At 37.1% G+C, this 27,841-nt stretch overlaps 2 protein-coding genes across 7 annotated transcripts in view; one reads left to right on the forward strand and one right to left on the reverse strand.

Annotated features, from left to right (window-relative positions):
* On the forward strand, positions 1–26,084 carry LOC137239885 (para-nitrobenzyl esterase-like). Its single transcript, XM_067765658.1, has 8 exons — positions 1–66; positions 1,087–1,303; positions 1,502–1,654; positions 1,744–2,259; positions 2,322–2,457; positions 25,036–25,226; positions 25,339–25,657; positions 25,728–26,084. Exons 2-8 carry the CDS (start codon positions 1,094–1,096, stop codon positions 26,018–26,020), a joined length of 1,818 nt encoding a protein of 605 aa, XP_067621759.1. The 5' UTR covers positions 1–66; positions 1,087–1,093; the 3' UTR covers positions 26,021–26,084.
* Positions 1–27,841, reverse strand: part of LOC137239886 (uncharacterized) — a 194,941-nt gene that overhangs the window by 58,819 nt on the left and 108,281 nt on the right. The window contains exon 1 of one of the 6 annotated variants that reach the window (XM_067765662.1): positions 17,353–17,913. The exons of the other annotated variants lie outside the window; for them this stretch is intronic. The gene's annotated coding sequence lies outside the window, so the exon portion shown is untranslated. Of the gene's footprint in view, positions 1–17,352; positions 17,914–27,841 lie in introns of those variants that run through there. 6 annotated transcript variants of the gene reach the window in all.

Below are 27,841 nucleotides of genomic sequence, written 5' to 3' on the forward strand. Positions count from 1 at the left end.
AACAGTTATTAATTTACCGTCAAAAAGACGACTTTCAGAGAAAAATATCAGTTATCCAGTGTACAGGTAATTAATTATTTATTTATCAAATATTTTTTTTAAGTTGGAAAAAAACCGGCAGTAACTTCTGAACGAAATTCTTTCATGCCTTCGAATAGAAAAATTTGAATACTATGAACAAAATTTTACATACAGGATATGAGTGAAATAACGGCATTACTTTTAGAAAAAAGAAATCACAAGTAAAGATTTACAAGTATTTCGAAGTACGAGAATCTCGCGAGAGACTGAACGGGCATAGGGCGAAAAATTTGATCACGAATTATTGGCAAAACGTACTTTCTTTTTATTGTTTCTGGAATAAAAATACGTCCTGCGATGTTTTTTGAATTTTAACAACATATTTAAGGTAAAATTACATTCACTTATACATTTATTATTCGCCTGAAGCTAGGCGGGCTATAAATACCAATATTTTGCTTGGGATAACTAACTGTTGTCGGATATAAATTCGAGTGTGTGAAGGATTTCGTCTATTTGAGAGCCAGCATTAATCAGCTCACAAATCAAACGACGAATAATTCTTGCCGATAAGTGCTACTTTGGACTGAGTAGGCAATTTAAAAGTAAAGGTGCTCCCGACGACCAAAAATGCTGTACATGTCGCTCGTCATACCTGTCCTGAATGGCTCGGAAACATGGATGGTAGCGAGAAAAGATGAGATAGCTCTTGGAGGTATATGAGCTTTACGCAGATATGAAGATAGGGCAGCGAATAAAAGCGCAAAGCCTTCGCTGGCTAGGTCATGTTAATCGAATGGACGAAGACGCTTTGGCCAAGAAAACATTTCAGTCGACTCCACAGTTTGGAGGCAGAGGAAGGTGGAGACCTCCACTGAGTTGGAAGAGGCAGGTGGACGAAGGCTTGATGCTTATGCTCCCAATTGGCGTCAGTAGAAACCGCCAAAATCGCTACGGCCGTTAAGCGATGATGATGATAATATCATTACACTTAATATATATGTATATAATCTTAGTTTTTAACAAATGATTGCTGTAACTATTTATTTCTTTTATTTTTTACAGCAAAACGATGAAGTTGGCTACAGGAGTCTTATGCATGTTTGCAACTGTTGCTTTGGCAACAGCGCAATCAGCAATTATGGATCCACCCCAAGTCATTATACCCACTCAAGGTCCAGTTTTGGGTGCTATTGATGAAACAGCATGGACAAACCAAAAGATAATGGCTTTCCGCAGTATTCCATTCGCTGAATCTCCAAATGGACCATTGCGTTTCCTGGTTAGTTCTGAAGTCGAGCATAAGCGGTAGTTCTCTGTATCTGATAAAAGTATTCAAAGAATCGAAAAAAAAGAAAAGAAACTCTGAGCTCGTTTTCAAGTTAAAAACTTAGCCAAAATCGGTCCATTAACGAGGCGCTTTGCAATGTCTGGACACTATGCCCGCAATATTTACAATATTCTTATTTTTTCTTTACAGCCACCTAAAGCCAAGGCAGCTTGGACTGACGTTTACGATGCCCGTGAGTTTGGAAGAATTTGTCCCAATTACGAAAATGTTTTAGCTTTAAACGATACACAACGTAAGGAAGATTTGGAAGACTGCCTTAACTTGAGCGTCTACAGTAAAGACGTAAGCACAAACTCTTTTTTCTAGTGATATTTCATTGCCGTTGCTTTTGAAGTTGCTAATGACTGATTTTCAATAATTTATACTTTTAGTTATCAGCTAAGAAACCTGTTATGTTCTATGTTCACGGTGGAATTTTCGGTTTTGGTAACGCAGCACTCTACCCACCACATTATCTCATGGAAAAAGACATTGTTCTTGTCGTAACTCAGTATCGTATTGGTTCACTTGGTTTCATGTCAACATTTACCCCCGAAATGCCTGGTAATCAAGCAATAATGGATGTACAATTAGCTTTAGACTGGGTTCAGAAAAATATTCATGCATTTGGTGGTGATCCAACCAAAGTTACAATTTTCGGACAAAGTGCAGGAGCAGGCATGACTAGTGGTACTGTGATTAGCCCTAAAACTCCTGAAGGTCACATTCAAAGATCAATTGTGCAATCAGCTTCTATATTGGCACCATGGTGTATTAATCGTATTGCCTTGGAGCAAGCTAAACGTTTCTGTGAAAGTCTTGGTTGTCAGGGATGTAATGATGTACAGAAGCAAAATGAGTGCATGAAGAATGCAGATACATTCGAACTACTTACAGTAGCACGTCAAGTAAGCAAAGCATTAATAAATATTCAAAAACAAAAATATTCAACATTTGTATTATATTCTAGGATATGTTTGCACCAGTGGTTGGCGATTTGAATGGTGTGCTTCCAGAAGAACCTAAAACTTTAATCGAAAAGTTTAGCAAAAACATTCCAGTTATGGCTGGCTTTACTAAGCATGACGGCAGTTTTCTAATGGCACGTAAGTATTTAAAGATCTATAACATAGCAGATGATTATGTGAAGCTAAATATCAACTTTTTACTATCTAAAGAAAATTTCGATGCATTCACCGCGCCCTATGGTGGCCTTGCCAATATGACTGTACGCCAATTCGCAAACTTGTTGATCAACACCGGCAAAGACACCACTGGTCTGTCCAACAATTTGCTTTTGCATACTCTAATTGATCCTGCAATTTTGGATACCAACAATCACGATGCAGCATGGTACGCTTATTATGATGTAAGTATATAAATAGTGGAGATGGATATGCATACATATAACACAGGGGGCATGGACAAATTAATACAAATATTTTTATTATTTTTTTGTTATGTTTTGTAGATCATCAGTGATGTTAACATCAAATCACCTGTTATAGCCTATGCCAGCGCAATGCAACGCAGAATCGCACCAGTCTACGCGTACTCATTTGAGTATGCTGGCGAATACTCTCGTTTCAATGACCAGGACAACAGCCAATTACCTTTTGAGGGTGGAGTATACCATTCCGATGACAACATCTATTTGTTCGACAGATTCCCATTGAATGCTGATGACACAGAATTTGCAAAGAAAATGGTGCACTTGTGGTATACTTTTGCAGTTGAGGGAGAACCAAAAGTGTTGGGTCACCCAGAGATTACTATTAAACGCAAGGAGGGTAGATACAAACTGGATATGACCATTAATAAATAATTTACTAATTATTTTATTTATTACTAATATTTCAGCTGAGGCAGGTCCTTACTTCCATATCAACAAAGATGTTACTTTCGGCACAAACATTTTAACTGAACTTACAGCCGTTTCTGATGATCCTGAAAGTTACAAATTGATTAGGTCAAAAGCCAACAATAACGCCAGCCAAAACAATGTCAAAATCGAAGAGGCCGAATCCGAAGAAGAAGTGGTTCAACAGACCCAAAACGCGCCTGCCAAAAAGGGTAGTGGTTTATCTAAAATAAAAGACGATTTGAAGAAGCGTGTCCATAAAATTGTTGATTCCATTAAAAACCATTTCTAGAATATTATTCAGTGAATCTATGTATGATATAGTAAAAACATGCATAAATAAATAAAGTGTTATTTAACAGAATGTAATTTTGAACAATCATCAGCAAAGTATTTGTTTTTAATACAATGTGTAAGCTAAGCGTTATTCCTTCATGTCTATAAGTCCTACGTCGTTTCTCCCCTGGAAACTCTAGAAAGGCTGCTGGATTTGCAAATACGGAAAAATATGCACATAGTTCCCAATACTTATTACGCGTTCTCCAAATGCCAATCCACCGAGGCAGCACTCCCCACTCTTCACTATTAAGACAGAGATAGGGAGGGCATTCAAGAACTTTGCCTTATGCATTTTTCTCGACATAAAGAGACTGTTTCACAACGTCTATCAGCAAGCCGTAGTCGATTCGTTATTATACATGGGGATTGACCACTTGTGAAATTCGTAGAGCAGTTTTAAACGATAAGAACTGTAATAGTTTATTTTTTTGTAAGCTTGCTTGAAAAAATCGGTTAAACCAGCTAAACAGTTTCATTTTCTTGGAACCATACAGGTGGTGTAAGGAAATCAGCTAATTCGTATTTCTTTTAATCCAGAGAATAACAGAAACAAGATACATGGAATGCGTTTGTGTGTATGCATGTCACCCGGCCTTCGTGAAAAAACGCCATTTCCATAGATAGACAAAATTTACTACGAACATGAAAAGGAACACATTGATTACAATTAAGATGCTGTCATTTCGGTAATACAAATAACCAGAATCATTATCGATTCTTGCCCTAATTTGTTTTAAAAAATCATAGCCAATAATACAATCAAAAGTGCCAAGACTCTTTAACAAATAAAACGTCGTAGTTTGGTTAAGCACATAAACAAATTTTTTTATTTATTAAATTATATACGTATATTGATTTCAATTAAAAAGGTTTATTTAGGAGTTGAATATCTATCTTTAAGACAGGATAGCTCCTTAATATAGTTTTCGGACGTTCCAGTATCTAATAATAAACGAAGCTCCTGACCATTTATCGCTTTCTTTGTATTAAATGGCAAGAGCGACTTCAGTTTAAACGATTTATATCGTCGTTGAATTTCTCCTCTCCGTTATTGTAATTACTTGGTTACAAAAAAAAAATAGCATCATGATCTTTACAACATTCCTTATAACCAAGGATCCAGGCATGCATCCGAGGTCCGTAGGAACTTCCCGCAAATTCCAACATTCCATATGATACTATATTTTGTATATTTTTCCGCGCACTTGATACTGTTTAAGATATTTTTGACAATGGAGTTTTAGCGTTAGCGAAGAATGGAATTTGGGGGCTACTTTTCTATTTAAGCTCAAGTTTGAAATTTGATTATGCTGAGAAGTTTTGTATTGAGGTACAGCTGGCCGAGGTCTAGTGGCTTTACCAAATAGCCATTAGGCTGGACGTATTTTGTATGAAAAAAATAAAAGTTTATGAAAAAGCGGTACCGCCCCTCAAATTATTCCTTTGTATGTGGTTAATTAATTTCCAACTCTTGGGCAGATAACTAAAGGTTAAGGCGTGGCACATTTCCATTGAAAATTCCCAGAATCGGGTTTTTTGTTTTATTCGAGAGCCTTGCCCGACAAAGCTTTATAAAAAGTTGTTAATAAGATTTCTCTTCTAAAGTATATATATATAACAACTAAATGAATACCAAACATTTTTGGAAACGGGCGTAGCCCCGTCTCTTATTTTATCATGCATTGGCTACCGTTTCTGGAACCTTAACTCGAAGACCGATTGACGTAACCTACACATTTTAAATAGGTGTGGCAACTTCTTTTGACCACTGAAGAAGAATTGACCTACTGTGAAGAAACTCTTTATAGTTATTTCCTGTACAAAGAGGAAAACGATGAAAAAGAAAGAGGACACAGACGGTATCGCGGCTAGCTACCTATTGTGCTTATTAGTTTTAATATTACTTAGTTAGTTTTAGTATGACAAGTGTGTCACATTAGATGGTATCGTTTTTAATTGTATAAATCAATTTTTTAGTTTAATGACAAAAATCAATGTCTAAATTCCTATTTTAGCTTCAATGTTTAAATATCAATGTAAGTGAATGATTTTCAATTTATTGGTGTATGAAATTATGTTTTTCTCGTGATTATTTTAAATCATTAACTGTTGTTGTTTGATATATTTTATTGTTAAAAATATAGATCCGTCCCTGAAGATGCCAAGGAAAGTTGGCGAAACGTTGGGCCGTAAGGTGAAATAACTCGTTTTATTTTCACTCAACCCATTTAGATCGAACTAGCTTAAAAATACACAAAAAAAAGGAATACTTATCAAATACACAAAATCATTAAATAAACACCCCTCTTTCGATAATATCTAGGACCAAAAACTGAACTAAAAGAACTGCACGATAGATCTCTAGCTGAGTATATGATGTTCGTTTACATCCGAACTTAGACAACCTTTCGTGTTCTTCTTCCATATTTATTAAACCTGTGTTATGGTTCTCCATTCATTTAAATAATTCTTAACAGCATTCATTTCTTATTCTTCTTCTTTTTGATCCAACTTTCTCACTTCACACATATTAGCCATCATCCTTTGAGTTTTCTAGCTGTTGTTGTTGCTGTAGCAATGCTTCGCCCCACCTAATAGCCGCGACCGATCACAAATTGTCATCAATATCCTCTAACAGGAGTCCAAGGAAACTTGCCGTTTCAACAGGGGTGGACCATAAGGAAAGGGGTGTTAGAGGCGTTGGTTCCACATTACAATTAAAGAGATGGTTGGTGTCATGTGGGGACACATTGCAAGCGGGGCATACATTTTGTATGTCGGGGTTGGTTCTGGATAGGTAAGAGTTTAACCTGTTACAGTATCCAGAACGAAGTTGAGAAAGAGTGACACGCGTTTACCTGGGGAGTATGCGTTCCTCTTCCGCGAGTTTTGGATACTTTTCTTTAAGTACTGGATTCACCGGGCAATTCCCGGCATAAAGGTCCGACGCCTGTTTATGGAGTTCACCAAGCACCTGCTTGTGTTTTTTCGCTTCATACAACTGGGTTCTCAGGTGCCGTATTTCCTCAAAATGCTTACGGAGATGACTCCTTAAGCCCCTAGGCGGTGCTGGTTCATCAATCAGATGTCTGTTGGGATGCTCAGGTTTCTGGGTATTCAACAGGAACTGTTTGGTCAGCATCTCATTTCTCTCCCTGATGGGGAGTATTCTCGCCTCATTATGCAGATGGTGTTCTGGGGACATAAGAAGACAGCCCGTGGCGATTCTGAGAGCAGTATTTTGGCAGGCCTGTAGTTTCTTCCAGTGGGTAATTTTTAGGCTTGGCGACCATATAGGTGACGCGTAGCACGTAATCGGCCGGCTAATTGCTTTATATGTAGTCATGAGCGTTTCTTTATCTTTTCCCCAGGTACTGCCAGCAAGTGATTTGAGGATTTTGTTACGGCTCTGAATTCTCGGAACAATTGCGGCTGCGTGCTCACTAAAATGTAGATCCTGATCAAACGTCACACCCAAGATTTTGGGGTGTAGGACAGTCGGTAGCGTAGTGCCATAGACGTGGATGTCCAAAATGGTCGAGTTTTCTAGCTCCATATCCCGGTCATTTTTCACGGGAATGCTCTGGGTCATTGGGTGATGGGAGGAACAGAGGTAGTGATATTTTTGTACAAATTAGTTAAAACATACGACTAAAAGCCAAGCAGCGACCGACCTCTATTTTTGAAAAGGTAGCTTTAATTAACAAATTGATGGGTTTGATGGTGAATGAGGACAAAACGAAGTACCTGCTGTCAGATTCAGGATATTTGCGCCTTGGAAATCACGCTGCTGTTGGCAGCCATAATTTCGAAATAATAAAAAACTTCATTTGTTTGGCAACCAGCATTAACACAAGCAACAACAACGGCTCTGAAATCCAGAGAAGAATAACTCTTGCCAGTAAATGCTACTTTGGACTAGGTAGGCAATTGAAAAGTAAATCCCTCTCTCCGCAAACGAAAATCACACTTTACAAGTCACTTATCGTACCCGTCCTGCTATATGGTACAGAAGCATGAACCATGACAACATCAGATGAAGCGGCTCTGGTAGTGTTCTAGAGAAAAGATATTCGAAAGATTTGCGGACCTCTACGCGTTGGCGATGGCGAGTACCGAAGAAGATTTAATTGTGAACTGTACGAGCTTTACGCAGACATCAACATAGTCCAGCGAGTTGGAAAGCAGTGGCCAAAAAGTGTTGTTTTGGCCAAAAAGTCGCGTCGAAATTGAGCAATTTTGGTACGAATTTCGCGGCGACCCGTCTCATGCCAAATCATTGATAAAAATCGAATGGTATGAGCCAATTGATATGTCTAGGTCCTCAGGAACTTCTCTAACGGTGATTCGACGATTGGCCAATACCATTTTTTCACTTCATCAATTTTTTCGTCTGTTGTTGCAGTTCTCGGTCTTCTGAGAACATTTTGTATCACCGATAAACGTTCCTTCGGTCCAAGGTAGCTTCTCCGTATGCCACAGTCAACATTCGGAATGCATCCGCGCGCTTAATTTCGTTTTTAGCACAAACAATCGGTGGTATGGGATACATACCATATATACGACCGATCTCCATGGTTTGTTCAGACAACAATATATGCTATGTATATATGTAAGTATTTGATGAAATTTGAAGCTTATAGCTGTTGAAATGGGGCAGCAATTTTGCAAAGTTTCTTATCTGAACAATCGGTTGTATGAGATATATACTATATATACCACCGATCTCAATGATTTTTTCAGACAACAGTATATACTATACACGTAAGCATTTGGTGAAATTTGAAGCTTCTAGCTGTTAAAATGGGGAGAAATTACGAAAAGTTTTTTATCTGAACAATCGGTTCTAAGCATTCGGTGAAATTTGAAGCCTCTACTGTTAAAATGGGGCAGTAATGACGAAAAACTTCGTATCTGAACAATCGGTTGTAGGGGATATACATATGCTATATATACTACCTATCTCATCCATTTTTTCAGACAACAATAGCCGTGTTTTTTTACAAGCGCATACGTATACGTTTGCGCGTAAAAAAACGCTTATTCTCGCTTAGATAATGTTTAGGAGACCCATCTAGCGGCAGTGGTTAAATAACTTGCTACAGAACAGGGTGTACCTAAATCGGAGACACAAACCTCTGGGGCCATAATGTATAACATATAATTGAATCAGTTGTGATGAATAGTGGATATACACTATTTTTAGTGGTGATACCAAAGACTCTCTAAATATAAGATGGTACATTGTAGAGTTCTAAAGCTTTGTGGAAATTGTGGGACGGCTGTACCTGGAATTCACCATACCTTTTGCTATGCTGTCCGCCTCAACATAGCTGACTTTTTAAAATGAGCTTTTTCATGAGCCTGGGCATTCGCGCAATTTTAGTGATGTAAATTTCATGGCGCCAGCGCCAATGCGGTGCCAGCTCAATGGTAACTTATTGACGCAATGACTCCAAGCGAATTTTTGACGCTACTTAGTACTGAGTGCGTAGTATATTTCACTTGCGCTATTGAGTGAAACGACTTTTGTGTGTCAGGCACGAGTTTCGTGTTATTGGCGCTACTGGCAATGATGACACTGAGCTGATGACGGTAGCGCTGGTAGTTCAGCTTTTGAATCAGAGAAAGAATTGATGACCCGTGTAAATTATTATGGCTTTGGCTATTATTGGCTGTGACTTTGAACTAAATAAATGTTGCGGACATAACAAGCAGAGTCATTTTTGAGTTTTATATTTTAGATTTAATGCACCATTAATATGGGTGTGTTTCAGCAGCCAAATAATAACAGTAGTATTGCTAAAGTGCTGCTTAGTTGATGGAATGTCGCTAATTTCCTAGAGATGATCAATAGATTGTCAACATTTCGTCCAACGAACGCGCGAAATTGCCACATCTGCTCAAATGTTGCTGAAGGACGTTATCCGCTGTCATAAAAAGTAACACTGCTGCAGCTCGAACACACCCTATATCGAGAAAGTAACAAATAGAAAACTTCGCTTTTTTTTACAAATCGCTTGGCTGAGATTTTCATTTGTTGATTTAACTTAAGCTGTTATGCCAATATTTTTCAGCCAGCTTATTTTCAAATAGGTAATTTTTCCAAAGGCAAAATAAATTACAGAGTTATACAGCCTTAAAAAGTCAGCTATGTTCAGGCGGACAGCATAGCAAAAGGTATGGTGAATTCCTCGTACAGCCGACTAAGATTTTTGACGATGCGCTAAAAGCTCAGCACTTAGCTGAAGCGTCTTTATGATAATGGTGGAATGGGAGACGATTTCTGCATGTGGTGGTAAAAGAAAGGTATGTGTTTATTGTATAAAATCACTAACTCCAACAAAATTATGAAAAGCTGCTCTTACTTACTTACTTACTTAATTGGCGCTTAACCGTCTAAACGGTTATGGCCGTCCAACAAGGCGCGCCAGTCGCTCCTTCGCTCCGCCAACCGGCGCCAATTGGTCACACCAAGGGAGTTTAAATCGTTTTCCACCTGGTCCTTCCAACGGAGTGGGGGCCGCCCTCTACCTCTGCTTCCATAGGCGGGTTCCGATAGAAACACTTTCTTGGCCGGAGCATCATCTTTCATTCGCATAACATGGCCTAGCCAGCGCAGCCGCTGCGTTTTAATTCGCTGGACTATGTTGATATCTGCGTATAGCTCGTACAGCTCATCATTAAATCTTCTTCGGTACTCGCCATCGCCAACGCGTAGAGGTCCATAAATCTTTCGAAGAACTTTTCTCTCGAACACTCCCAAAGCCGCTTCATCTGCTGTTGTCATGGTCCATGCTTCTGCCCCATATAGCAGGACGGGTACGATAAGTGACTTGTAGAGTATGATTTTCGTTCGCCGAGAGAGGACTTTACTTTTCAATTGCCTACCTAGTCCAAAGTAGCATTTATTGGCAAGATTAATTCTTCGCTGGATTTCAGTGCTGATGTTGTTGCTAATGTTGATGCTGGTTCCCAAATAAACGAAGTCTTTTACTATTTCGAAATTATGGCTGCCAACAGTAGCGTGGTTGCCAAGGCGCATATGCGCATAAAGCTGCTCACTCCATAAAAATTCAATGCATTTTAATTTGACATGAAATAGACCTTTTTAATTCTACTGTGAAATTTTGGTGGATGGAGTTAGCACCTTTTACAGCATCGTCGACGAAAATGGTCAAAATTAATTATATCCACGCCCACTTTCAAAAATGGAAAAAAGGAACAATGCTTTAACAAATATTGATGAAGTGGTGAAACTTGATGAGTGGATAAAAAATAAGTTACGATATACAATGTAGATTTATTAAAGTTTTGTAAAGCGGTCGTGGTCCTTGCTACTATATACATATAGATCTGATCAAAAGCGTATAAGGACCACGCCTACTTTAAAAAGTGGGGTTACAGTTTAAATCTTAACAAAATTTCCAATATACATATATATATACGAAACAATACAAAAGAATATTAAGTGGCAGAGAGATACTTATTTTCGTAATAGGTTACTAGAATGTAGCGGCAACGCAAAGAAGGAATGGGAAATTGTTAATAGTATTATCAACCCAAACGGCATCGGTGATGAAAAGTCTATTGCTCTAAGTGATCATGGAAACATCATTGACGACTCCTCTGCTGTATCTAATATATTTAATGATTTTTTTGCTTCAGTCGGTCAATCTAATGCCTCTTCCTGTAATTGTGTGATGTCAGGTAGGGAAGGAACTAGTTCAGGCAATCGTTTTTTGTTTGAACCTTTCTCTGGCTCTGAGATCCTAACAATAATAAAACAACTTAACAACTCCGGTTCTTGTGGTCATGATGCTATTTCCAACCAATTGCTTAAAAATATAGCCCTTAACCTACTAGACATTCTGAAACATCTCTTTAATGCTAGTGTATACTCAGGAACTTTTCCAGAAGACTTGAAATGTGCGATTATTATTCCTCTGTTCAAAAAGGGTAACAGGGAAGATAAAAACAATTATAGGCCAATTTCATTAGTACCTTCCATTTCTAAGGTTTTCGAGAAAGCCCTTAAAAGCCGTATTTTACTTTTTCTTGAAAGCAAGAGCTTTTTCAGCCCAAGGCAGTTTGGATTTAGAGCCAACCGGTCAACCGAGGATGCTCTATTAGATTTTTGTATATTTATTCACCAAGAATTGGACAGTAAAAAACATTGCGCTAGTCTTTTCGTTGACATCACAAAAGCTTTTGGTACTGTGGATCATGTAATTCTACTTGATAAATTATATCATACTGGCTTTCGAGGATTTATACATGAGTGGTTCAAATCGTATCTTACTGGAAGAGTACAACGCGTTAAAGTCTGCGGAACCCTCAGTAGCTCTAATCCAATTAAAGTTGGCGTTCCACAAGGTTCCATCCTCGGTCCTATTTTATTTCTGGTCTACGTAAATTCAATTTTCGACATGCCATTCTTAGGGAAGGTCACTGCATTTGCAGATGATCTAGCGATAGCTTACCGCTCATCAAATACGTTAGACTTGATAAGTAGCATAAATCATGATGTACATGTTTTAAGAACGTGGTTCGCTAAACACAAGCTCGTTGTTAGCAATAAGACCAAGCTAATGTTTTTTAGCTTGAATGCAAAAATAAGACCAGACGTAGACATTGTTTTCCACTCCTCCAGTTGTGAGCGTCTCGCTCTCCACGATAATTCGTGCCAAATGGCTCAGTATGGTATTTTTAATCCGCTCGCTATTTGTAATAACGAGTGCTTTATAATTGACGTTGTTGAAGACTTTCGGTATCTAGGTGTAACTGTAGATCAAAATATGAACTGGGGCATCCACATATCCCGCCTAAAGCATTATCTCCAATATTCTTTACGTTGTTTCTATCATCTCAGAGGTTGCTGCTCTAACTACACCCTTAAAACAGTTTATTATGCGCTTGTTCATTCTAAATTGTTATATGGTATCAGCTGGGGGGGGGGGGGGGGGGGGCGCCCTTTAATAAAATTCAGTCTATCCTAGTTTTACAAAAATTCGTTATTCGTAAAATATCAAGTGTAAATCGACTGCATCCCTCAAGAGAGCTTTTTAGAGATCTAAGGATTCTTCCAATAAGGGACCTTTATTATTTTAAAGTTTTAAAAATCTTTTTCATTAGGTGTGGTTATCTGCAGAGTATGAGGTCGGAAACTTATAACCTTAGGATAAACTTTCATCCTACAGTTATTGTTCCTTCTTCCAGAACCACACGCTCAACAAAGTTTTATACAATTGTATCCAGGAAACTCTTCAACATACTACCCTCCGAAATTCGGGCCAAGAGGAATGTTCTACAATTTACAAAATGTGTGAAATCCTTTCTTCTGAGTTTCTCACATAATGAAATCGAAGTTTTGCTACGACCTATTCAATAAGCAGCTTATTAACAGAGACTAAAAGCAAATAATAGTAGTAACTTTCTTTACTTTATTTTATATACCTACACCATTATTTTTTCTTTTACTTACTTTTAGCTTTTCCAATAGTAGCATCTTGTAATAAGGCTAAAAATCATATGTAGGTTTTAAAACAATTATAACTTAATTTGTATATTTAGCAGTCACCCCACTGCACTAATGTTTCAATATTTTTGATAGATATGACATTTGTCACTATGTTAAGCTTAACATAAAAAATGTCTTACCTTTTTCTTATATCCACACGGTCTCATACACATATTATGCATTCGTTAATTTATACTTCATAATGTTAAACTTTTTTATTTTTTTTTTTTTGCTATTGTAACTTTGCTACATATGTAAATAGATAGGTATAAGAAAAATGCTCAATAAAAATGAAATGAAATGAAATATTATCAGTAGCGATATGGTAGAGAAAAGTACAAAAGCTGAAAAAAAGAAAATCGTTCTTACCCCCTTCTATTTAGTTAATATCTCCACAAAACGTTTAATGCCACAAAAAAATTCTTGACTTGATTTACCTCCTCGGAGCTTAGACCGTGATACTCTTCCAATTTGCGTCGTTTTATTTTTAGTTTTGAGGGGACGAGACCTACATTCTTTATGCCTATTCCGAACGGCAGATGCATTTTCACAGAGAAGCGTTACACCCGGAGTGCTTGCAAAACCACTACCGAGGGGCGACCCCGTTTAGAAAACCTTTTTTCTAACAAAAAAATGTTTCTACATCAGGACGGACAAAGCGACGGCTGTTTCGAGTATACTCTGTAAATCTTTTCAATGGCTTTTCTTCCGGGAGTGTGATTTGAAAAAGTTTCTTCACTTTTGGTAAAAATTCCGAAGTACTCACATGGAAATGCTATGAAAAAAAATCTCCGCTAGGTGGCGCAAGGATCGAGATATTCACAAAAATCGTATTTGTGGTCCGATTTGGCTCATTTTTGGAACACATAATACATACAAGAATAGAAAGCGGCATATGAAAAAAATCGCCTATAGGTGGCACAAGGATCGATATATTCAAAAAAGTCGTATTTGTGGTCCGATTTGGTCCATATTTGGAACACATAATACATACATGAATAGAAAGCGACCTGTGATGTCCGATTTGGCTCATATTTAGAACAAATATTACATACAGTCCGGTAGAACTGACATCAAAATATTTTGGAGTTGGAGGAGGGACAAGCATACGTGGCACAGAGTCGAGTAAAGTCTTTGGAAGGATTATGTATTGAGGACTTAGATTGTAACAAATTGTCAGGAAAGAGTCCTTGTAATAATGAGTCACTAAATGAACTATATTGAATGAGAAATAATAGGCAATTAAATAAAGACTAAACACTTGAAAGTAAAATAATTCAAAAAAAATTTTTTAGTTAAACGGTTTTATTGAAAACAATATTTACATGAAGTAATAATAATACTAAAAGCTAGAAAATAATTAGGTAGGTCCTAGGTACTAGTATCACACTCTTCATCAATCTAGGGCGTTGATCAGACAATTAAATAAAAGCGTTAGGCGCGTGATATTTCTAATGGTAGTCATAAGTAAGACCAACTGAACCTTAATCAGGTTATGCTACGTTTCATATTTTTAGAAGTTTCTCCATTTTTATTACCTACATTAAGTCCCTTTCATGTTTGTCCCCTCATTTGCATACGAATTTTTGACCCACGGAAAAGTCTTTTTCGGTAACTTCCCGTTGAGCTAGACACTTGACACTTAGAACATATTTCAGATCTGGGAGACATTACAATGCAAGTGAAAAAAAAATCCGATAGGTGGCGCACGGATCGGATATACAGAAAATTTATTTTAAAATGGAAATTTTGCGATCTACTTTTCTCAGAGACTTGAAACTTAGCACATAGTTTGCGAGTCGATGGCACTCTTGAAAATTGGCACACAGTTCGAGGCTGGGAGACAATACAATCTACAGAAAACAAAATTCCGCTAGGTGGCGCCCTGAGTGAGATAACTACAAATCCTTGAAAAACGAAGGCAATCTTGCAATCGATTTTTGAGTAACTTGCCGGTGAGCTAGAGACTTGAAGCTTGGGCCGTAAGTCAGAACCCGGTGACAATACAATATTTTGATCAAAAAAAAAAAAAATTCGCTAGGTGGCGCATGGATCGAGATATTAAGAAAATTAAATTTAATTTGGGAATCTTTCAATCCATTTTTAACTAACTTCCCGGTTACCTAGAAACTTGAAACTTGGCACACACAAGAAAACAAAATTCAGCCAGGTGGTGCGCTAAGTGAGATAACTGCAAATCCCTGAAAAACGAGGGGAATATTGCGATCGATTTTTGAATAACTTGCCGGTAAGCTAAAGACTTGAAGCTTGGGTCGTGGGTCAGATCCTCGTGACAACGCAACATTTGATCAAAAGAAATTCGCTAGGTGGCACGCGGATCGAGATATTAGGAAAATTAATTTTAATTTGGGAATCTTTCATTTTAACTAACTTCCCGGTTACCCAGAGACTTGAAACTTGGCACTTAGTTAGAGGCCTGGTGACAATACAACTTGTTGAAAGCAAAGTTCCGCTTGGTGGCGCACTAGTCAAGATAACTGCAATACCTTTAAAAACGGAGGAATCTTGCTATTGATTTTCGAGTAACTTCCCGATGAGCTAGAGACATAAGACTTGGGCCGTAAGTCAGAACCCGGTGACAACGCAATATTGTATCAAAAAATTCCGCTAGGTGGCGCATGGATCGAGATATTGAGAAAAAATTATATATTGGGAATCTTGCAATCGATTTTTAACTAACTTCTTGCATATCTAGAAACTTGAAACCTGAAATATAGTTTAAAACTCGGTGAAAGTGCAATGTTTTATAAAAAGATTTGAGCTACGTAACGCACAAGTCGAACTATTTAGAAGATTGGGTCATACCTTCGTGGCTAGCCTCCTGAGTGTTGCAGGCGTTGTAGAATTCCACCTGGTTGAAGGCCCAACTCAATGCACGTCCTTGCATACTTTTAGGCGTACGCGACTTTCACCACGATTCTTTTAGACTTTCAGGCGTATGCGAAATTCACCACGATTTTCAGCTGGTCAAATTAAGTAGCTGACAAACGAGGTGGAATTCTGTTGTTTTCGCCAGTTTTGTCAGCGAAAATTCCACTAATTCTCTTAAATCTGGCTATTTTGAACAAATAAATAAAGATAAGAATTTTCACTTAGGAATTACTTAAATTACAAATCAAAGTTGCAATTGCCTTTTTGTAGGCAGCACTAAAAAATCGAAAATAAAAAGATGATAAAAAAATTTTAAGGACTACCTTTATATAAATGGACCAAAAAATAGAAAGCAATTTTTCCTTTAATACAAAAATAGTCTTGTTGAATTTTGACTAAAAAACTTTAACAATAGCTCTTGTAAAAGAATTTTAGGATTTAAAATTATAAAGGTAGAATGCGTGTTTAAATTTTAAATAATCAATTAGTTAATCCCAAGTACATGGTTTGCCTTAAATTGAACGATTGCGCTCCACTTTTATAGTTTTAAATCACAAAATTCTTACAAGAGCTATTGTTAAAGTTTTTTATTCAAAATTCAACAACACTAAGTCTGTATTAAAGGAAAAATTGCCTTCTCCATTTATATAAAGGTAGTCCTTTTTATCATTTTTTTATTAACAAAATTATTCCTATAACCAAGGGAAAACAAAACATCTAAGCTTTTTAAAAAATTGCTCATCTCGGTTAAAAGAAACTTTTCTATGGCGCCAAATCAAACCAATTTTTTTTTCGTTTTCCCGAATTTTTTATCAGTGTATTAGTTACCAAATATTTCTGTATTAAAAGCAAATATGGTATGCGTTTGTTAATACAGCTGAACTGCTCTCAAACAAAAATAAATTGTGTCTTAAATTAAAACAACCTGCATTAACATTAGACCGTCCGAAGAAGTTATGTTAAGTACAGTTACATTTCCACTTTCAATTTTTTGGCAAATAAGAAATGACCGACTCATTTTTCTCCTTCTGTCATTATTATTTTCCCATATAAAACTTTGCTACTTTTCCGTTGATTTTTTAGGTTTATAGCTTTGGTTTCCTCCAAAGATTTTAAGGTTAGTAAGCATATATTTTTTTTTAATTTTGTTCTTTTTAAAGGCCTTTTTTAATTAATTGATTTCCGAGAAGCTTAAGGCCCATAAAAAATTGTTTAAAGACACTATTGATAAGATATTTCTTTTATATTTTATAGTCTTTGAACGCTTTGATATAGTCTAAATGTAGATAAGTACATAGTTGTGTGGCACATCTTATTTATTTTTGGTTTAGAGAGAATCCTTTATCGGAACATATGATTCATAAACTACTTGATCTACAATGTACTTACTTATGTAATAAACGCTTAACCGTTTAATTGGTTATGGCCTGGATGGCGCTCCAGTCTCTTCTTTCGAAGAATTTTCCTCTCAAATACTCCCAGAGCCGCTTCATCTGATGTTGTAAGGACCATATGCAGCTTATAGCAGGACGGGTACGATAAGTGACTTTTGAAGCGAGATTTTCGTTTGACCAGAGAGGACTTTACTTTTCAATTGCCTGCCCAGTCAAAGTAGAATTTATTGGCAAGAGTAATTCTTCGCTGGATTCCATAGCTGATGTTGTTTTTTGGTTTAATGCTGGTTCCCAAGTAAACGAAGTCTCTTACGATTTCGAAATTGTCAGCAGTAACGTGGTTGTCAAGGCGCAAAAGCGTTGACTCTTTGCTTGTTGACACAAGGTACTTCGTTTTGTTCTCATTCACCACCAAACCCATCCTTTCCGGTTCTATGTTTTAGTTTGGAGTAAGCAGAACTCACGGCACGGGTGTTCAGGTCGATGATATCAATGTCATCAGCATACGCGAGTAATTGCATGCTTTTATAGAATATTGCTCCAGAGAGGTTAAGTTCTGCAATTGGTATAATTGTCTTTAGCATCAAATTAAAGAAATCGCGCGAAGGGGACTCACCTTCCTCTCACCAACCTTTTTATTTTTGTTTCGAAGGGCTCGGATAGGTTCTTTACAATTTTGACTGAGCTGATAGTGTTGTACAATGTCATTTTGCACAGCCGTATAAGTTTTGGGCGGAAACCAAATTCCGGGATAATGACATATAGGCAACTCCTTTTCGTGCTGTCGAAGGCGGCTTTAATTAAAATCGACGAAGAGGTGATGTGTGTCGATTTTTTTCGCAGGTTTTTTCCAAGATTTGGATGATAAGCCTTCGATAGTTGGCGCAGTTTTCAGGATCCCCTTTCTTGTGGATTGGGCTAAGAAAACTCAGATTTCAACCTTCGGGCATGCACTCGTCTGACCATATTTTGTAAAAATTCGAATGCATACGCCTTTCCAATTCAAATAAGCGCCCGCGGTCTTGTCGTTTTTTAATGTACAATGTACTACTTATGCGCTTTTCGGGACCGGTTTGTCCTTTGACTTGAAGATATTTACTAAAAAAAGTGTATGAGTGACTTTTACGTTCACGTAAATTTCTTTTGATAGTTCCAATCGTAAAGAGCTGCGTGGATTTATACCTGCTTCACAAATAGCTTACCGAATAAGAAACTTTCTGCCAAACTTTTCTCTCTGAATGGTTTTTTCCGAATTCGGAATATCCTCTCCAGACTGCAGGCAGTAAAACTTGGTACCTGCCAACGTAATTCGGTCCAGTTTCATATAAATTTCGTCGTCCACAATCTCACAAAAATTTATGTTTGCCAATTTGGTCTCATGAAGCTTGCGTGCAAGGGAAATGCTTTTTGGCGTCTTTTTTTCAATTCCTTTTGAGACTTTTCTCTTTATGTACGTGTAAATTACATTTCTTCGCTTCATTCGTATGACTTGCACTTGTATGGGTTTGGCTATTTTGGCAAATCTCTTTTTGACATAGATCGGCTTTTCCTAATTGAGCATATAATATTTTTCTCAAACTCGGCGTCTGCTGATCGCCATGAGCGACCAGTTCTTGGCATTTCCTCACTAAGCCAACTTTGATTAAGTGCAAAACCGTTTTTCCGGCCATAGGATGATTCTGTGACTTACGCCAACTTTTTATAACAAACACTGGGATTATTCGTGCAACTGTACAACATCTTTTTAGATAACTCTCTGTTAGTATTAATTTTTCTCGTTTTTTTTGCTCGAATTTTGCTCGATTTCAGAAGCTTATATATTTTTCAAAATTCACTGAAACACCGATTCAAAAATAATTTATTAAAGGCGTACTTTGTCATTACTAAAAACTTGTAGTATGTTCTAAATTTGCAGAAATTTCTGTACCAGCCCGTTGTCAGATTTGGGTGCTCTTATGCGTAGTGAATAATGTGAAACGCATTTAATTTTTGCCCTAAGGCAACTTATCTGGTGAATCTAGAAATTCGGTTGTTCAAAAAGTTATACCAAGCTAAATATCAGTGAGATTGTTTAAAATATATTATAAATAAAATTTAGAAAATCCTCTCCATTCCAGTGTATACAAAAAATTTTATTCATGGTCAAACGTCAAAAAAATGAGTTTTTCATAAATTTATCAACAAAAAACATCTCACTGATTTTTTTCCTAAGAGGCAACAAAACTGAGATCCTAAAAGTTGTAGCGCTTTTTTTCAACGTGGTTTCCCCAGTAGGCCGACGCCCGCTGTGTTGTGGTGGTAGCGTGCCCCGCCTACCACAACGAGGGTGCTGAGTTCAACTCCCGGGAAAGTAACATCAAAATGTAAATACAAACACTCCAGCGTTGGGCGCGTTAAATTTCTAAAAATCATCACCACGCGTAGCATAACCTTATTAAGGTTCAGTTGGTCTTATGTATAACTATCAATAGAAATTTAAAGCGTCCAACGCTTTCATTTAATTATCTGATCAACGCCCTAGATTGGTGAGGAGTGTGATGACTAGTACCTAGGACCTACCTAATTATTTTCTAGCTTTTAATATTATTATTACTTCATGTGAGTATTGTTTTCAATAAAACGGTTTGACTTAAACATTTTTTTTAAATTATTTTATTTTCAAGTTTTTAGTCTTTTGTTAATTGCCTATTATTTCTCATTATATTAAGTTCATTTAGTGACTCATATTACAAGGACTCTTTCCTGACAATTTGTTAGAATCTAAGTCCTCAATACATAATCCTTCCAAAGACTTTACTCGACTCTGCGCCACGTATGCTCCCTCCTCCAACTCCAAAATATTTTGATGTCACTCCTACCGGACTGTATGTAATATTTGTTCCAAACATGAGCCAAATCGGACATCATAGGTCGCTTTCTATTCATGTATGTATTATGTGTTCCAAATATGAGCCAAATCAGAGCACAAATACGATTTTTTTGAACATCTCGATCCTTGCGCCACCTAGCTGTGATTTTTTCTTATTATTGCATTGTCATCGGGTTCTGAACTATATTCCAAGTTTCAAGATTGTAGCTTATCGGGAAGTTACTTAAATTTCAATTACAAAATTCGTTCACAACGGCCGTGCAGCGTGCGGCCGGGCCTGTGAAGTCAAGCTAAATAAAACCGTTTAATAAAAGTAATGCATGCATGGAAGGGAAGTTCGACCTAGAATCCATCGGAGGTTATCGCGCTATACAATTTTTTTTAATGAAGCTTTAGTATTAGGATGGTCAATTTCTTCTTGTTCTTCTTCATCTGCATTTTGAGAGCAAGTAAATAGCGTCGTATGTATCGCAAGTCCTCTCGTTGGAATGAAACGAATCGTCCACTGCTGATGATTCAGCACTTGAACACGACCAGCCTTGACACTTTTTGCATGCCAGAGAACAAAACAGTCCAACTTTACAGTTTCAAAAAGCTTTGCTCAGCAGTTTCTCCGGCACAGGGTGTTGTCGCGATTGAACTGGTTCTGATCTATTGTTGACCAATTTCCAACCCCACTTTTTAAAGTCTAGCTGATAACCAGGCCACACTTGAATTTGATAGTACACCCGAAAAAGATCTTGATGAGCAGGTGGAAAACCCTAGCCCCGCCCCCAACTGAACAAGGGGCAGATGTTGTCTCGTGGTTACGCTGGTATATATGAAGAGAATGGGTTTACCTTTACCTAATATACCTATATTTTTAAATTTTAATATACTAAGTTTTAAGTCTAAGTTGCAATGACTGGCAGAACGATGTTTTAACAGATGTATATTAAAACTCATAAATTACAACTTTTTGGATCGTAATATTTCAGAAATGGTGGTTCGTAGGAAAAAAACGTTTTTTGTTGATAAATTTGTGATCTAAAATTTTTGTGTATATATATTTTTATGATAGAATGGTAGTTTTACTGAAATTGAACTCATATTTTTCACCTTTGATCTTAAATACAATTTTTTTTCATACTGGAATGGCGGAGTTCCTAAATATTATTTGTAAATATATTTTAAAAAATTTGACTAAATTTCGTAAGAATTTGGCAACAATTGAAAAAGTAGGCATTTAACAAACAAAAATATCACTAAACAAATAGCAGCTATTTAAAGTCGTAAAATTTATTTTTTCTAATAGTGACATGTTTATATACTTGGCAACCTAAACAGTAGAATTTGGTAGAATCAACAATTCGATTGCGAATAAAAAGCTGAGCAGTTTTGGTATTTGCAATCAGTTTCTCTGTGAACCTTAAATAGAAAATACTAACAGTTATTAATTTACCGTCAAAAGGGCGGGTTTTAGAGAAAATAGCAGTTTTCCAGTGTACAGGTAATTAAGGATAAAATATTTATCTGTCGAATATTTTTAAGTTGGAAAAAACCGGCAGTAACTTTCTTCTAGAGTGGACATGCAGTGCTAGCCTCGGCTCAAACAAAATAATTTCGGGCTTGACTTCGTTGAGCCGAAAACTAAAATGGACCTCTTCCCAGTCTCAGCTTCTCGCAAGATTTTCGAATTTATTCGCTGCAAGGGCAAAGCTAACGATTTCTTCTGGAAAATAGCGGAAGTTTTTACAAAACCACCAAAACCACAAGTATAAAACAACCAAGTGCATAGAAAACTGACAATGTAGCGACTAGATACAATTTCGAAAAGCCCGCGAGATTTACGAGTACTCCGAGAAACATGCGAGGAGCCGAGTTCTCGAGCCTCTAGCTTCTCGCTTGTGCTCAAGAATAAATCGTCATCTCTAGTATAACGGAATTCTTTCATGCCTTCGGATAGAAAAATTTTAATATTATGAACAAAATTATACATTCAGGATATGAGTGAAAGAACAGCAATATTTTTAGAAAAAAAGAAATCGCAAGAAAAAAAGCTGAGTGCACAAATCATGGTTGAACCATACAATGTGACTGCGCCAAAAGTTGAAGTGTCAAATCATATTCAAAAAGTACCAATTAGCTGATTTCCAGCTGTCGCCTGTTTCTGGTTCCACCCATGGTATAAATACTGGCATTTCAGCAGCTAAATTTAATGTCGAGAAGCCTGCGAGATTTACAAATATTTCGAAGTACGAGAAGCTCGCGAGAAGCAGAGAGAAGAAATCGTAAGCTCTACATTCTTCTGTAAAATTACTGGCAAGCCGTACTTCCTTTCTTTTGTTTCTTGAATAAAAATACGTCCTGCGATGTTTTTGAATTTTGACAACATATTTAGGGTAAAATTAAGTTCACTTATAAATTAAACAGTTAAGCGCAAATTAAGTAAGTTTAAATTAAGTATAAATTTATTATTCGCCTGAAGCTAAGCGGGCTATAAATCCCGTTGCCCGGAGAGATCTTATAACATTTTTTTTAAATTAATGGGTTCAAGTTCGTTCAGAGCCTAGGGCTTCTACGCGAAATGCGAAATACACAGCATGCAAAGGACACCTCATTCGAAATTTTAGTGTAATGTTTCTTATTTTTTACTCAAGAAGGACACCATCTCATTTGGAATTAAGACTAGCTATTTTATTAAAAGTAAACAAATGGCGATTATGATAATGTGCGAATGTGATATAACCCCAATATCTTAATTAGGATTACTCACTGTTGACGGATATAAATTCGAGTGTGTGAAGGATTTCGTCTATTTGGGAGTCAGCATTAATCAGCTCACAAATCAAACGACGAATAATTCTTGCCAATAAGTGCTACTTTGGACTGAGTGGGGAATTGAAAAGTAAAGGTTCCTCCCGACGACCAAAAATGTTGTACATATCGCTTATCATACCTGTCCTGAATGGCTCGGAAACATGGATGGTAGCGAGAAAAGATAAGATAGCTCTTGGAGGTATATGAGCTTTACGCAGATATGAAGATAGTGCAGCGAATAAAAGCACAAAGCCTTCGCTGGCTAGGTCATGTTATTCGAATGGACGAAGGCGCTTTGGCCAACAACATTTCAGTCGACTTCACAGGTTGGTGGCAGAGGAAGGTAGAGACCTCCACTGAGTTGGAAGAGGCAGGTGGAGGAATGCTTGATGCTTATGCTCCCAATTGGCGTCAGTAGAAACGGCCAAAATCGCTACGGCCGTTAAGCGCGAATGATGATGATGATGATGATAATATCATTACACTTAATATATATGTATATAATCTTAGTTTTTAACAAATGATTGCTTTAATTATTTATTTCTTTTATTTTTTACAGCAAAACGATGAAGTTGGCTACAGGAGTATTATGCATGTTTGCAACTGTTGCTTTGGCAACAGCGCAATCAGCAATTATGGATCCACCCCAAGTCATTATACCCACTCAAGGTCCAGTTTTGGGTGCTATTGATGAAACAGCATGGACAAACCAAAAGATAATGGCTTTCCGCAGTATTCCATTCGCTGAATCACCAAAAGGACCATTGCGTTTCCTGGTTAGTTCCGAAGTCGAGCATAAGCGGTAGTTCTTCTCTATCTGATAAAAGTATTTAAAAAAGCGAAAAAAATAAAAGAAACTCTAAGCTCGTTTTCAAGTTAAAAACTTAGCCAAAATAAGTCCATTAACGAGGCGCTTTGCAATGTCTGGACACTATACCCGCAATATTTACAATATTATTCATTTCTTTACAGCCACCCAAAGCCAAGGCAGCTTGGACTGACGTTTACGATGCCCGTGAGTTTGGAAGAATTTGCCCCAATTACGAAAATGTTTTAGCTTTAAACGATACACAACGTAAGGAAGATTTGGAAGACTGCCTTAACTTGAGCGTCTACAGTAAAGACGTAAGCACAAACTCTTTTTTCTAGTGATATTTCATTGCCGTTGCTTTTGAAGTTGCTAATGACTGATTTTCAATAATTTATACTTTTAGTTATCAGCTAAGAAACCTGTTATGTTCTATGTTCACGGTGGAATTTTCGGTTTTGGTAACGCAGCACTCTACCCACCACATTATCTCATGGAAAAAGACATTGTTCTTGTCGTAACTCAGTATCGTATTGGTTCACTTGGTTTCATGTCAACATTTACCCCCGAAATGCCTGGTAATCAAGCAATAATGGATGTACAATTAGCTTTAGACTGGGTTCAGAAAAATATTCATGCATTTGGTGGTGATCCAACCAAAGTTACAATTTTCGGACAAAGTGCAGGAGCAGGCATGACTAGTGGTACTGTGATTAGCCCTAAAACTCCTGAAGGTCACATTCATAGATCAATTGTGCAATCAGCTTCTATATTGGCACCATGGTGTATTAATCGTATTGCCTTGGAGCAAGCTAAACGTTTCTGTGAAAGTCTTGGTTGTCAGGGATGTGATGATGTACAGAAGCAAAATGAGTGCATGAAGAATGCAGATACATTCGAACTACTTACAGTAGCACGTCAAGTAAGCAAAGCATTAGAAAATATTCAAAAACATAAATATCTAAAATTTGTATTATATTCTAGGATATGTTTGCACCAGTGGTTGGCGATTTGAATGGTGTGCTTCCAGAAGAACCTAAAACTCTAATCGAAAAGTTTAGCAAAAACATTCCAGTTATGGCTGGCTTTACTAAGCATGACGGCAGTTTTCTTATGGCACGTAAGTATTGGCGAGTATTTAAAGCTCTATAACATAGCAGATGATTATGTGATGATAAATATCAACTTTTTACTATCTAAAGAAAATTTCGATGCCTTCACCGCACCCTATGGTGGCCTTGCCAATATGACTGTACGCCAATTCGCAAACTTGTTGATCGACACCGGCAAAGACACCACTGGTTTGCCCAACAATTTGCTTTTACATACTCTAATTGATCCTGCAATTTTGGATACCAACAATCACGATGCAGCATGGTACGCTTATTATGATGTAAGTATATAAATAGTGATGATGGATATGCATACATATAACGCAATTTAGTGTGCGGGACATGGACAAATTAATACAAATATTTTTATTATTTTTTTGTTATGTTTTGTAGATCATCAGCGATGTTAACATCAAATCACCTGTTATAGCCTATGCCAGCGCAATGCAACGCAGAATCGCACCAGTCTACGCGTACTCATTTGATTATGCTGGCGAATACTCTCGTTTCAATGACCAGGACAACAGTCAATTGCCTTTTGAGGGTGGAGTATACCATTCCGATGACAACATCTATTTGTTCGACAGATTCCCACTGAATGCTGATGACACAGAATTTGCCAAGAAAATGGTGCACTTGTGGTATACTTTTGCAGTTGAGGGAGAACCAAAAGTGTTGGGTCACACAGAGATTACTGTTAAACCCAAGGAGAGTATGTACAAATTGGATATGACCATTAATAAACAATTTTCTAAATAATTTTTTTATTACTAATATTTCAGCTGAGGCAGGTCCTTACTTCCATATCAACAAAGATGTTACTTTCGGCACAAACATTTTAACTGAACTTACAGCCATTTCTCATGATCCTGAAAGTTACAAATTGATTAGATCAAAAGCCAACAACAATGCAAGCCAAAACAATATCAAAATCGAAAAGGCCAAATCCGAAGAAGAAGTGGATCAACAGATCCAAAAAGCGCCTGCCAAAAAGGGTAGTGGTAAATCTAGGAGAAGAGGCGCTATGAAGAAGCGTGCCCGTAAAATTGTTGGTTCCTTTAAACACCATTTCTAGAAAATCATTCACTAAATCTATGATATTGTAAAAATATAAATAAATAAAATGTTATTTAACAGAATGTAATTTTGAACAATCATCAGCTAAGTATTTATTTTTAATACAATGTGTAAGCAAAGCCTAATGCCTTCATGCCTATAAGTCCTACGTCCTTTTTATAATAATAATAATAAATCCAACGAATTATCCTCCAAAGCCCACCCAACCGTCACGAGGGACGCATCCGAATGACGCACGGCTTTGGTATTTTTTACTGCCGAATCGTTGAAAGGCGGAGGTTTGTTAAGCGTCGAGGTCCAAAACTGCTAACTGTTCAAAACAGCTTAGTAAAATACATGTAAGACTTTTATAGCGGTTTCTGTTCTGAAATAAATTGTTGCCTAAGTAAATGGTAAAGCCTTAATAGAGTTACTCCTACCCCAGAAAATGTTCAACATTCATAGTGCATGCAAAGGACATAAATGGATACCACGTGTATTAGCTGATTTTCACAAACGCACTGTCAATGATAATAAAAATTTGTGAAGTTACGAAAACAAATTGTCACGATCAGCTGGTTTAGCAGAGTTTCACTGTCACACCGCCATTTTGTGCAGGGTAAAAGTATAACGCTTTTGTGTTGCGAGCAGGCAACAATTTTCACCAAAGAACGAAATACCCCGTAAAGGCGTTACCTTATTTTTTACCTATTTTTTTTAGAATAGAACAAAATTATTTACAACCCTTGCGTGGCGTACAAAAAGCGTAACACTTTTGCCAGAAAAGAAAACACTATTAGATAAACCAGAAAACATTGTAAAATGAATATAGACACTTTTTTATATGTGAAGAACAGTTAAGTATTGGAATAGTTATGGGTATGATCCGAAGAGCTACTAACTAGTTATTAAAGGGGAAAGAACATTTTTCGTAATGATGAAAAGTGAGTCCGAAATATCAAATATGTCATAGTGACAGCGAAAGGGATCATTCAATTCAAGATTAGTTGACAATGCTTCAGAAAAAGAGGTTTGAAATATCTTGATGGCCGAGAAGGAACGTTAAAGTTCACTCACTCAGGAGAAATGGGCTAGAAACCAAACCGTAATTTGATTATAAAAATAATTCCTAGCATTTTTTTTCTACTAGCAAGGGTAGGAAGATTGATAAGTTTAAGACGATTTGTATATGGGGGCAGATTATACAAAGGGTCCCAATGAAGGTTTCTTAGCGCGAAAAGTAAGAACTGTTTCTGGACTTATTCAATTCGATCTATATGGACTTGGTAATATTGGTTCCAAATTATTGAACCGTATTCAATATCGGTCTAACCAATGTAGTGAAAAGAGTTTTAGTTACAAAACGGTCGCTAAATTCTTTTGACCATCGCTTAACAAACGCAAGAACACCTCTTGTTTTATTGACTGGTGCGTTAATAAAAAGGTTGAAACTAAGTTTGCACTCCATAGCAGCACCCAGATCAACAAAATCAATCACGTGTTAAAGACAGTGGTTATTAATTGTGTAGGAAGCCGGATGAGATGATCTACGTGAAAATCATAAATTTACATTTCTTAAGATTCGAAGGTATATATGTAGTTTGTGTCACAGCCAGTGTGTCTAAATCAGATTGTAGTAGGAAGCTCTCGTGGATCGATTTGTAAGAAATAAAAATTTTTACCTCATCAGGATATGTACATATGTACTAGAGTTATACGCCGCCGCCGATTTTGGTCGTTTTTGGCACTCCGCCGCCGAATGTCAAAAATATCAGCGTGGCGGCGGCGGAGGCGACGTCCGGCGCGTTACTATATTTCCTACTCGTTTAAGACTGTTAGG

The sequence above is a fragment of the Eurosta solidaginis genome, chromosome 2 (genome assembly GCF_040869045.1).
Source record: "Eurosta solidaginis isolate ZX-2024a chromosome 2, ASM4086904v1, whole genome shotgun sequence".
Lineage (NCBI taxonomy): Eukaryota > Metazoa > Arthropoda > Insecta > Diptera > Tephritidae > Eurosta > Eurosta solidaginis.